General features: G+C 34.1%; 1 protein-coding gene across 1 annotated transcript in view; it reads left to right on the top strand.

Annotated features, from left to right (window-relative positions):
• LOC150102719 (WD repeat-containing protein 43-like) overlaps positions 1–14,216 on the top strand; it is a 128,725-nt gene that overhangs the window by 38,376 nt on the left and 76,133 nt on the right. Inside the window, exon 4 of the mRNA XM_090398726.1 lies at positions 4,094–4,211. Within this exon, the coding sequence (XP_090254852.1) occupies positions 4,094–4,211 (118 nt within the window). The remainder of the gene's footprint in view (positions 1–4,093; positions 4,212–14,216) is intronic.

Below are 14,216 nucleotides of genomic sequence, written 5' to 3'. Positions count from 1 at the left end.
CAAACGAAATAGCCTGAATTCATTGTGAACTGAAATAGGACTGAGATATCGGGCAGAAATTTGGCTTGGATGAGCTCTAGGGTTTCCTTGAGTGGGACATTTGGAAATTTGTCAGTTTTGACGTCTCCTCCCTGAGACATCAGAACTCACCATTATGTCAGTGTGTTGGAGTGAGAGGTTTTCTATACTGGCTTTGGAGTGGGCTGAGTTTTTTATGTGTGATGGTGTGTTGCCAGTATAGTGTGTGAGTGCTTTGGCTAAATGTTTGGCTAATTTATATGTGGGGATCAGTGCCATCCACTATGGGACATGATAGCACATTTTGTTTATGTATTTTTGGAAGTCCATATAATCAGGGGGGGGGGATCTAGAGTTAAAAGGTTTTAGTTTGTTAGTAACTTCCACAGGCGAATAAGTGACCTTCCTAAGGAGTCTGTGGAGAGTTCTAATCTGAGAGCTAGTAGGATTGTGTTCAATAGGGAGGGAGGTAGGTAGTATGGTCTAATAATAAAGCATTAAGTTTACCTGTGTAGTCCTTTTGGTTGAGAACCACTGTGGCGTTTCCCTTATCCGCTTTGGTGATTACTATTTTTTTGTTTTTCTTCATTTCTAGTAGAGCTGCATATTCGTCTTTGGATAAGTTGGTTTTTGGAGATCTTGCTTTGGTGAGGACACCTGCTACTTCCAGTCTGACATTGTTGGCAACATGGTTAGGAAGGTTGCGAATCCCACATTCTATTTGGATCATTATTTCCTCAGCGGGTATTCTTTTAGGAGCTAGGGCGAAATTGTGGCCACGTGAAAGTGCAGTGAGTGCTTCAGGCTTCAAAACTATGGAAGAGAGGTTGACTACTGTGTTGAGTGGTTGTTGTGGTACAGAAATAGAATTCTTTATCAAGTTATCATATTTTTTCATGTGCCGGCTACGTATTTTTTCAAATTTTTTTTGTTGCCGAAGCGCATGCGATGTCATAAAGAATCGTCCAAAGGTCATGGCAGAGTGAATATCAGGATTTCAGAACACAAAGACTACATCTGGTTTCACCAGTACAGCCACTCTGGGCTTGCAGACCATACCATAGATACCTGCCATAGAATTCATTGGAAGAAAACTAAAATAATACACCTCAGCAAATTCAAGTACGATTTCTCAGAGGTGCCCCTACATCAGGGATCACCTCTGAGAAAATAACCAATATCCTCAAAAAATATGACCTAACTTCTTGTTATAGACCATATAAAAAGTTGGCATCCCTTATCCGCTCCATCAAAGACCAACCACTTATCCTAGACCTGCCTGGTGTATACCAGGTCCCTTGCAGCTGTAAATTGTCCTACTTTGGCCAAACAGGCAGGACAGCGAATATCAGGATTTCAGATCACAAAGACTACATCCAGTTTCACCAGTACAGCCACTCTGGGCTTGCAGACCATGCCATTGATACACACCATGGAATTTGTTGGAAGAAAACTAAAATAATACACCACAGCAAGTTCAAGTATGAAAGATTATTCATGGAATCATCAGCAGCTCTAAAAAATGTTCCAAACCTCAACAAATTTGGGTGCATGAGACTGCCCCAAATTTGGGAGCCTTAGCATGAGAACTTATGCTCAATGCCCAACAACCCAATTAGCCCTCTAGGCGACTAATTAGGACTTTAGGAATAACAATATTAGTTTCTTGCCTTCTTCCTCATTTGCTTTTGTTAGTGCCTGCATGCACATACCATATTTGTATGTTCCCAAAGATGGCAACGTGACGTTGCTGAAATATTGAAGGTATTCATTAAAGTTTCCTTACAAGAGTTCATAAAATCTTCTGAATCATGCAAACCTGTAAGCTTTAGGCTTCCCTACTGGGGAAACATGAGTTTAAAGTTTGTAAGGCAATTGTAAATTCCAAGTTAAGAGAAGAAAGAAAAGAAATGAGAAATAGAATAAATCCACTAACTAGCAGGTACTTACCTTGGGAGAAGTCTCGAATTCCAAGTCACTGAAGGCAGAATGACTTGCAGAGATAAACTCAAGATCGGATCATTTCAATTAGATGCCAAGGTAGAATGAAGGTGTATCACCTTATTATTAAAATACTCTAGATCAGAGATTGTTGTAGAAATTTTTTTTTTCAATTACTTAGAAAGTAAATTATACTTGCTAAGAAATTATATTCTTGTATTGTGTTCTGTTATATTCTAGAAAAAACTGTGTTGTAGAATGTTTGATGACAGAAAACTGAAGAAAAAAAAAAGATGCATTGGACGTTGTCTTTATCTTAAGTTTTTCTTAAAATCATTGATATCAATCATCATTATTATAACAATGATTATGTAATATTTTTAATGTGAATCCAATCCCCAAAAACTATAAACTTATACATTTATGATATGGACAAATTAAAGGTTGGATCTTGTATTATGTTCTGTTATATTCTACAAAAATTATACTCTTGTAGAATGTTTGACAGGAAAACTTAAGAAAAAGGTATACTGGATGTTGTCTTTAAATTTTCAAGCCACTTTCTTATCTCATTTCTTTAAAGTATTATTTCCTCCATTTCTAAATTCTTTTCACTGGTCTCCAAACATTTTATCACTTCCTGATAATTATTTTCTATATTCTTACCAATCTTCCAATGACTTGCTTAGCTACTTTTACACACTGCTTTACTTTCTTTTATTTTTCTCTGTGTTCTCTCAGAGGACAGGTTTTTCTTTCTCGTTTTTCAGAAATGCCTCTACCTTCTTGAATCCACCATGGAGTTTTGATTTTTCTATCCTTGCAGACGGACTTCTCCATGTGGCTGTCTGGCTATATCAAGCAATGTTTTTTCAGGATCTGTCATTGAGTCTCCAAATGTTGTTTCTTTTCAGGTGTTTTCATTTTTTCTTGAATAATATTTTTATATTTGGGACTGTTGTTTACTTCTGAAAGCTGCACTACTTCGATTCTTTAAAGCTTTCTTATAACTTTTATTTTCAATATTTTCAGTTCAGTTTTCTCTTACTCAAAACTAAATTGTGACAACTCCTGTATGAAGAAATCACTTCATTTCTTGTGTCTTTATGTGAATTTTTGCTCACATTCTGTTATGGAATGTGGTGTTAATAATGACTAGTCTATATCCTGACCATCTTTGCTGTTTAGATCTCCAACATAGTCTAAATTTTCATTTTTCTTTGTCAGCTGACTTCTCTAATGATTCATAAAATTCCTCCACTTCTTCCTTAGTAGAACTTTCTGTGGAACATAGGCACATATGAGCCTCCTCATTGTCCAATTTCCCAATTTTGACATTTGCTCACGTCTACTTGAAACTGTCTGCTATTCAAAAAAGATTATCCTTGTGTTTAGTTTTGAGTACTATAGCTGCTCCTTCCTTTCCCTGATCATTATTGTCTGAATATAACATCTTGTATATGGTATGTAAAAAAATGTGATCTGTTTCTTTATCTTAATTTGGTGTCTGTGTTTTAGTAATACCAACTATATCAACATGGGATTTCTCTCTTTGGTTCTCTGCATTCCTGAAAAGACTTTGTGGAAGTCTCCTCCCGACTATGTGGCTTTGACTCTTAAGTGATCTCTGCATTGGATTAATCTTCTACATAGGCAGTCAGCTTCTTTTGTTCTGTCTTCCACCATGCATGATTGCATAGTTTTATTATTGACATTAAAAATCATTATTGTAACAATGATTATGTAATATTTTTTAATATGAATCCCATCCACAAAAGCTATAAATTTATATGGTGGTGTGGTCAAGTTAAAGGTAGGATCATATAGAAACTGCTCTGAAAATTAGAGGACTTTTTTTTTTTAAACTACTTCAGTAAATAGTAAAGCAAAGGGTAGATGATAAAACTCTCACACTAGGTGATAAAATTCATCTACAGCTGGACATATTACATAAACATCTATATCTATATTAGGATTCACACTTAGGGGACAGAAACACTTTTCACTTCTTTTGGTTAGAGAGCAGAAACTATCCACTCAGCCAAGTCGCACACAATTAGATATGATTTGTACTGTTTTTTAATTATTATTATATTATTTTTTATATAAATAGCATTTTTTCTGATATATTTAGCAAATGGAAAGGAGACCGAAGTCACATTACTGCAATTAAAGCAGTTGATGAAAACAACTTGTTATCTGCAAGTACCAACATCAAATGGTGGGATACCAAAAAGCGAGCTTTAATTAAGGTATGTTTTTAAGATTGTAAAATTAACAGAATGATTCACTAAAACTTAATGACACAAGTATTCAGGAAATTATTGAAAAATATGCCTGATTTTGCTATGAATAATTACTTTCTCTAATAAATACAGAAAGGCATGCAGCAATTTTTTTGTGAGCATATATTAATGTATATGCATTAGTAATACTTTATGTGACTACCACCTATGAAAGGTCATAAACATATGCTAAGAAAACCTTTTACATTCCATGGTAGCACAGTAATTTCCAACATGGTAGAAGCCAAGTTAGAATGTAAAAATTGAGAGATTTCTAATGGAATATATAGAAAACAATCATATACTTATCCATATATTCTCAAAGTGGGGTAAAAAAGGATATCTGAAGTGAAGCTCTCATCTGTTTTTTTGGTGTGGTTCCCTTCACAATGAACATGAAGACATGTATCAAATTTTCTCAACATTAGTATAATTCGAGTTATGGTGAACTGGATTGGAAGGTCTGGGAACTCCTCTTTATTGGCCTCTGATGTACATGCTAAACATTGTGTTACTACCTATTCTCTTAAAACTTTTTGCTTTAAGAGTGGTGAGCACCAGACAGAACCTGCAAAGACAGCATACACATTAAAGGCCAATAAAGAAGAGTTTCCCAGATCTGTCAGTTCCATGTCACAAAGAGGGTGCTTTCAGACGGACTATGTTTGGTAAACGTCAAAAGGTGCACAAGTATTGATCAGAAATTAGCCCAGAAGGTTTCAGAACAACAGTAGTTACCTTTCCTGTCAACCATGTAAAGAGCACCTTAGTTGAAATCAATAGTGAAGAATTTGGTTTAATAGCTGACAAATAGAGATCAGATACAAACTAATGAAACACTTCTGCAAGGCAAAATTAGAAAAGCATGTGAGGCATCTGAAAGAACTTAGTATCTAGGCAAGATCATCAAAAGGGAAGGATGAATTAATTAAAAAAAATTAGAGAATAAACAGAAGAAATTAAAAGATGAGCTTAAAAAAAGAAACAGTCTGAAAGGAGAAGAAATAAACAATGGGTATGCGAAGATTATTCTTCAGACGCTAAAGATTGTGGATCATCAAATGATGACTTCTTAGATTCAGCAGAGTTCATAGACTATGAGGAACCATCTCATGCTGATAAAGAGTAGGGATACAATTGGCCAGCCTGATTGGCCAAGTGGTGAATATTTCTAACAAATTCAAACCAACAAGTTCCAAGGGGTTGCAACTTTGAAATCCATGAGCTCTGGATTTTTCTGATTGTCTTTAGGTGGGAGATGAATTTTATCAGTGCAAGAATACTGCTCCCCCCCCTCCACACATGCACTTATTGGAAGCCTGAAATGGCCTGAGAATTATATATGCTTGGTCTCTATAGCAGGTTTTCTGGACAGTGTAAAAAATGAAAATACAACAAAAAATATAAAAATTAATTTTAAAAAAATTGAAAACAAAATCCATGGCTCACTCATTTTCTTTTCTTGTAGATAGCATATCATACTGAAAGCACTTTTCTTGAACTTTATTTTTTCTTTTAATTTTTTAATGTAACTCTTGCCCAGTCTACAACCTTTTGTGAGCAAGAGTTACATTAAAAAATTAAAAGAAAAATAAAGTTCAAGAAAAGTGCTTTCAGTATGATATGCTGTCTACAAGAAAAGAAAATAACCAGCTTCCAGTTCCATAACATTAGCTGTAAAATTAAATGAAAGGCAATTGGGTTTCCAAAATCTTTAAAAAAATTACATGAATCAGATTACACAATTGCTTTTTCACAAATAGATGATCTCATCAGATTTATCCAAAATCTGATGAGATCAGAATGATATAACTTCACTAGTTATATCATCTACTTCTGCATTGCCTCATTAAACATACAAGAAGTCCACAGTTTTCCAATTAAACAAGAAGCCATATTGAAATTTATGCTTGCCATAATATTATGTTGTTGTTGTTTCTCCAAGGAGGCAGACACCTGCAAATATAAAGATTTACAAACCTCAACAGATAAATTCATGCCCCTGTCTTATTGGAGTTTTGGAAAGTCTAAAATGGACTGGATTAGGGATCCTTCCCCTCTCTGATTTTTTTGTAATATTCGGAGGGACACTGTGAAGAGCAAAACTTGACAATAGACTGAAGATACCTTGTGTGGGTAATACAGTTTATAAATTTATATGCTCCATCTAGAAACAAAGATTCTTCCAGGAATTGCAGCTATACTTTTGATATAGCCAACACGTTATAGCAACTGGAGATCAGAACTGCATTGAAAACCCCACATTAGACAAAATAGGAGGCAATTTCAAAAAGTGGAAAGTAGGATGTGTACAATTAAAAGTATGTCTTGACAATGTTGAAATAACAGACTAATGAAGGATTCACAACCCCAATCTCCAGGCTTAAAATCAATGTATCGGTTCCAAGTTTGATTTATATCTCTTCTTTTCTTATTCAAATCAAACATCTTGACATCCACATTTCACATCATAATCATTCTTACTTAAATTCCATTGCTAGAACTAGTAGAGAATAGCTTCAAAACATAGAGATTTTATGTGAAATTTCCCATTGATCTTTACAACCAATCTCCAGACTTTCTGTTCCAATTAGAATAATGTTACCTAAGACTGAGATACATGGTCGCCATTCAAAGAGGTAGGAAAATAGAACGTGATTGAATGGGTAAAGGAACATGCTTTCTTAAAAAGAAAAAAAAAAGTTGCAAGACCTATAAAAAGAGAGCTGTTCCTGACAAACTAATGCCATAGTTGGTTTCATATCAACTAGAATGAAGTAACATCATCAGAAAACATCTTAAAGATAGAACTGGAAATGCAGAAACAAGTAGTTATCATTCTTTCTTTCCTCTACTTGTTTCTGGAAATGCAGAAACAAGTAGAGGAAAGAAAGAATGATAACTTACTCAGTCTGATAGCAGGAAGGTGACAGAAACAGAAGAAATAGTAGAACTACTAAGTGATCACTTTGCAAAGGTGTATCATCCAGATAGACTTAGCAGTTGTTGATTTGAGAATTGAGTAAGACAAACTGGAGGTAATGAGCATGTTGAAAAATATCAATGTGAATACAGCAGTGGGACTAGATGGTATGTCATCTTGTGTGCTACAAGAATGTGTAAGAGAACTGGCAGTATCTCTGATGAAGTTGTTTAATCTAGGTCTCAGTGCTGGCAAGGTTGCAAAGATGGCTCCAAGACAGAAGTTGAAAATTATAGACAAGTTATATCTTCGGAGTGGCAGTTCAAGTATTGGAAAAGTTGGTTAAGGTAAAACCAGGAATTGGTGGATCATCATCCTATAGTCTACAAAGGAACATAGAGTAATATTAGGAAATAATCCTTACAGAAATCTTCCACTCATTCCTTGATTGACACTTTATTTTCAGCTCTATAAGTGAAATACTGGTCCAACTTTTTATATATATTGTCTAGTTTATTTTAGGTCTGCATCTTTTTGGAGTTCCTGGAATAAGTCCTTCAAGAATTTGCATTGGTAGACCATTTAATTTGTTGTTATGGCCAAGCCACATAAGTTGTTTCCTTCTAATCTTAGTTATGATGTTATCTCTTGGACTGGCAAAAGAACTGATTCTTTGTCTTACTTCAAAATTTGTGATATGATCAATATAGTATCGTCTATAGCACCTCGTTTCAAATGCCAACCTCTTTTCATCTTCCTTTGCATAATGCATATGAAGCATATTATATGTTTCATATGCATAATGTATATGAAGCATAATTATTATGCAAATTATATACCAGTTAGCATCTCAGGAGTGACATTTAGAGTATTAGAAAAGTTGGTTAAAGTAAAATCAGGAATAGATGGATAGGAAAATTATATTTTATATTTTTGGGAAGCAAGTCTTCATAAAAGATAGATTCTGCCTTGGTAATTTATTTACATTTTATAATAAAGTGACAGCAGAATAATTGGATAAAAAAAATGGTTACACCATGATAATGCTAGACTTTGCAAAGGCATTTGACACATGGAAAACTGTTACATAAGGTGGAGCAGATAGGAATGGATATGAGGCTGGTGGCATGAATGAGGGGGAGGGGGAATAGCTGACAGAAATTTACTTTCTACTAATTTGTAGTGGAGTGCCTTAGGACACTTTACTATGGCCACTATTTAATTTGTATATTAATGATATAGGAGAAAATTTAAGAGCAGGATATTCAGTTGTCCGTTGTGTGAATGCATGATGATTTAAATAAATTGGCAGTGTGTTGACATGATCTTGATGGGATTAAAAGACTATGTATATCCAGTACCATCATATTGATGGTACTGGATTGCAGTAAATTGTCAAACCTAGGAATCTGGGGAATAGACAGTTGAAGTTGAGAGGGCATATTGCACTACTACCACAACTAGTATTTTCACAGACAATCACAAACATTCATGCCTACTGCGGGATTTGAACCCGCAGCCTTTTGGCTGGAGGGCAGATATGCTAAATACTCGGCCAACTAGACTGGCAATATATCTAGTATTAATTAAAAAAATGAGTTAAAACTTGGTTATCTATTATTGAAGCAGATCTACTCATAGTGAATCACATACAAATGAACATTTTCTGTAACATTTGTTTGAGCATTACTTTTGAACCCGCAGCCTTTTGGCTGGAGGGCAGATATGCTAAATACTCGGCCAACTAGACTGGCAATATATCTAGTATTAATTAAAAAAATGAGTTAAAACTTGGTTATCTATTATTGAAGCAGATCTACTCATAGTGAATCACATACAAATGAACATTTTCTGTAACATTTGTTTGAGCATTACTTCAGCCTAATCAATGCAACATTTGTCCTGTGGTTGGAAAGATCTTAGTTTTAATTCCATCTAAGACACGAGGAACCTTTTTAAGGGGTTTTTGCTGGTGAAGGGAAGTTAGTTAGTCTTTACACTAGGGATGCACAGACCGCAGGCCGCATGCGGCCGTCAGTTGATTTGCTGGTGGCCTGTTTCACCGTGTATTATTTTAACTTTAACAAGTTACACGATAGGTAATTTTTAAAAACGGTACATGTGCAAAGCAAAGTAGCTGTGATGTCACGATTGCCTGTCCACCTACGATAATCGGTTAGTAATAATGTTAACAAATTTTATAATTCATCTATTTGTCATATGAGTATTTTGTTTTCGTAGGTGCGGTTGCTACAATTAATTATCACCCCTAGGAAACGGTAAAAAAAACAAATTCTACAATGGATAAAGCAGGGCCAAATAGGAAACGCAAACTACAGGATGAAAAAAGGCAGTTTCAGGATAGCTGGACCAAAAAAATATGGTTTTGTGCAGTCGTTTAATAATATCGTGTGCTTGATTTGCAAATGTGCTGTAGTCATGCCAAAAGAATACATTATAAAGAGATACTATGAAAGTCTGCATTCTACATTTTCAAATCTACCCGAAGAACTATGTAAACAAAAGATTTCATTTTTGAAACGAGAATTGACAGATCAGCAAGTGATGTTTACAAAACCTATTCAAGATTCGGAAATCACAACAGAAATAAGTTTTGAAATATCTCGCCTTATAGCAAAAAGGTGCTGACCATTTACAGACGGATATTTCGTTAAAGATTGCCTTGAGATAGCTGCTAAAAAATTTGTCCTGAATCAGCCAAAAATGTTGAGAAAATTCAGTTAAACAGGATGACTGTTCAAAGAAGAATTACTGCAATGTCGGAAAATGTAAAGGACCAATTAACATCTTATTCAAAGAAATTTGCCTATTTTTCATTAGCTATTGATGAATCAACTGACATTACTTTCACAGCCCAGTTGTTAATATTTGCACATGGAATAATGCAAGAGTTTGAGGTAAGTGAGGAGTTGATTGGGATGAGTTCATTGTCAGATCAAATGAAAGGTAATGACATTTTCACTGGGCTTTTGGAACAGTATTCCAAAATTGATTTAGATCTGACAAAATTATCATGACTGATGGAGCTAATTCTGGATTGGTAACATTATTGAAACAATTTGGGATGGCATGGCGATGAGTTGATACAATTCCGCTGTATAATCCACCAGGAGAGCTTGTGCCCTAAGAAACTTGGATTTGAACATGTCATGAAAGTTGTGGTTTCAGCGATTAATTTTATAAAATCCCATGGCCTTAATCACCGACAATTTAAAAAGTTTCTTGAAGACATTGAAAGTGAATATGGTGACTTAATGTTTTAAACAGAAGTGAGGTGGCTAAGTCGTGGACAAACATTGGAGCGGTTCCTATATTTTATTGATGAAATTGAAATCTTCATGACTGAATAAAACACAAACGTCCCTGACATAAAAAATCCGAATTGGTTATGTGACTTAGCCTTTCTGGTTGACATTACTAATCATTTAAATACGCGACTTCAGGGCAAAGATCAATTGGTTACTCAACTTTACGGCCACATTTTGTCTTTTCAGTGCAAGTTAAATCTATTTCAAATCCAACTGAAGTCAGGGAATTACATCCATTTTCCTAATTATAAGAAAGTTTCTGAAAAGTTCAATGTCAACTTCAAAACCGTATATGTTGAAAAGATTGATAACTTGATATCAGCCTTCAGGAATCGGTTTTCTGATTTTAAAAAAGTGAAACTGTTGCTAGATTTATTTAGCAATCCTTTTGCCCGAAAATGCACCCGAATCAGCACAGCTTGAACTCATCAACATTCGAAGTTTTGATTTTTCATCTACAAAAGCAAGCAATCTGATCTGTTTATGTGTATCACATTTGTAATTTACACTTTGAAAATGCTAAGAATTTGGAAATCCAGTAAAAACATTAGTTATTTTCCTCTGATGTTTATACTGTGAAGCACTGTTATGAATAACCACCAACATCCTCTCCTTTCTATATGTCATCTGGCCTCATAGCTTAAATTGTTTCAGTTTAATTACAACATACTAAATCTACCTTTTTTTTTTAAATTGTCATATCACATCACATTTATTTAAGTATTCTTAGATGATTTGACCTGGCATTTTTGATATAGTTTTGTCATAAACCATTAGTTAGTTATCCTTTCCATAGGATTGCTCTTATATCATGGTCTCTTCTTTTTGATCTGCAATTTTTTATTTTATTTTATTTTTTTCTCTACCAAACTCTCATGTTCATCATTTTTCTGTTATATATATCCTTAAAGTACAGGATGCTGTTGATAGTCAAGCATAATTAAGATTTTGTTATCACTAATCTGCTCAATAATCTTCTTTCAAGTTGTATGTTTTGTCAATTCACCCCTTCTGTAATGCATTATTATTAGTAGATGACTTTGGATACTGAATGAAGGAGGTTGGGTTCACAGTTTGAGAAATAGCCAGTCTGTTTATAATACTGTACACTAACTCATTAATTCATGTACCATATGATGTATGATACATGAATTAGTGTCAGACTGTTTGAATACCTTGCTGAAATCAAGATTCATCATCACATTTCTAATATGACACTAATAGGAAGCTGTATATACAAGTTGATATTATTACTAACTTTTCATCAGTATTTTTTTTTCCAGATTAATCTACTATTTTGTTATTTTTCAGGTAACTACTAAGTCACTACTAACTGCATAATTTCACTTAGTTGTCTGCTAGAGCTTTTTCTGACCATCCTGTCAACATACCTTTTATTAGTCTTTCCCATTCTGTTAAGTGACTGTATTATCTTAGATTAGCCCTGCCCACATTTTCTTGAAATGTAATAATAGCATGAAATTTCTTTCTAATAATCTTAATTTTTAATGATTCTTTCACTGATAACCATTTGCTTCCCATATTTTTGTCAAAACTCTCATATTCAAGGTTAGGTTGGCCATGTTCTTTCCTGTTGATCTTTTGATCAACTGTTTTATTTCTAGCTTAAATCTCAATCCATAGGTCAAAATTAGTTTTAATATGCTTATTTAACTGGTAGTTTACTGATTTGACTAATTTCAATTTTTCATAAGAATTTATTCATTTTTTTTTCATAAGAATTTATTCATTGGGTCTCCATTATACCAGCTTTGCTTATTATTGCCTCTTTACATATTTAATTGCTGTCTTCACTAAGAATTGTGTCTAAATAATTGACATATTTTACTTGTTCTATAAGTTCTCCACTGAGAAATTGGGTAATGTTTCCATGTTCTTGCCTGTTTTCATGTTTTTTTTTTAATATTCATTGTTGCAGATTTTTCGTGTGATACTTTTTATAACCATTATTCAGTGTAGTTAAGGAGTTCTGAAGTCTTGTACTAGGTTTATTTAGGAGTATAACATATGCATATAGTAAAGAATTCAGTTAAATATTCTAAGAATCTTTTTTCAATTTCAGTATTAGATTTGATATAATTTTCTTTGTGATGTCATCAATGGAGATGAAGAATATCAGTGGAGATTATGCACCCTTGTCGTACACCTGATTTTTACATCAAATCATCTTCCAAGATCCCCTTCAATTCAGACTGTATATTACTATATATAATATCCCACACCTCATGATTCCAGGGTTTTAACCACGCTACCGGCCAGGATATATATACGTCCACATTTCCATGGATGCGAAGTGCATATTAAAATTGTAATACTGTTGATATTACATTGAAATTTATGATGGATTCGAAGCTTTTGAGGGTGCGTATTTGATCTTTAATGAGCCGGTAAGGTCGTTAAACAACTTTTCCTTGGCACTATATCATGTGCTTTTTTCCAGATGTATAGAACTTAAATACAGATACTTTTATTTTACCAGTGATTTCCTGGCAGTTTTCTATAGTTTTTTAATTAAAAATCTGATCATGATAATCCTATTTGTCCTGAACCTTGTTAACCTAGGTTCAGGACAAATATTTCTTTCACTATTTTTGTAGCATCTTCTGAATTATGTTTGCATAAATCTTACCTGAAATGCTGAGCAGGAAAATTTTGGTATAATTCTCACATTATTTTATTTCTCTTTGTATAAACAGATGCTATGATAGCCCTATTCCAGTCATCTGTATTTCAACCTTCTGATGAGGCTTTCTGAATTATGCCGCATAACAGTATAAAACGTTTATATCTCCATATTTGAGCATTTCTGGCTAAATATCATATCACCTTCTCTGATTGCCTTTCCATGTTGCAGATTTTTGGTGGCTTTTCTTCATGTATTATGTACTTCGGATTAAATTCCTCTTCAGTATTTTCTATGACATTTCTTTTACAGCTTGTTTCATTAAAGTCTTTCAAATCAATTCCTCTGAGATATCTAGAGAATATCTTTTCAATTTTTATGAGATGTTTATCATCTCTGATTCCTTTTATGGTGTATTTTCCACTATTTCTAAACTTAAGAATATTTTGTCATTTTCATATTTGTCTTCTTTCACCATTCTTCCCATGACTGTTTGCTTGTCTGCGTTTACACATAGTGTTTCCTTATATTTTTCACTGTCTTTTTTGTGCCCCCCCCCCAGACTAACTTCCTGAGTCTACCCAACTTTTTTTTTTTTTTTACCTCAGATAGTTTCCTTTGAAAGTAGCATTTGCATCTTCAGCTAGGCTGCCCAAAGAAAGACTTAGGTCAAATTCTAGTTGTCTACTAGAGGAACTTTTTTAAGTCTTTCTTCGACCAGTTCCTGAGTTAGTTAGATCTCTGGCATGGGCAAGCAGGATTTTTCTCTTCCATAAACTCAGGTTGTGCATCCCATCTTTAGAACCCACACTATTTCAAACAATAACATGTCATGTTAGAGACCACAAAATGGCAGCACTGAATGCCACACTGGTCTTGGGCCAGCTAACTTTGGTTGGCTACTGGTGAAGAGTGAACTGCCCATGCAGTCCAAAATTTAGATAGGGCTAAAATGCCCTCACCTACTCCTTGTAAGGGAATAAAAGCATTAGCTGACTGATATGAGTTCATGATTAGTTTATTTCATGGTTTTCATTCATAAAACAAGAATAATAAGAAAATATTTATTATTTATT

This window comes from Typopeltis vanoorti, chromosome 10 (assembly GCF_054136105.1).
Source record: "Typopeltis vanoorti isolate ZY-2024b chromosome 10, IOZ_Tvanoo_1.0, whole genome shotgun sequence".
In the NCBI taxonomy this organism is placed as follows: Eukaryota; Metazoa; Arthropoda; class Arachnida; order Uropygi; family Thelyphonidae; genus Typopeltis; species Typopeltis vanoorti.
The sequence above is the reverse complement of the archived record's forward strand: the minus strand, read 5'-3'. Positions and strand labels throughout refer to the sequence as shown.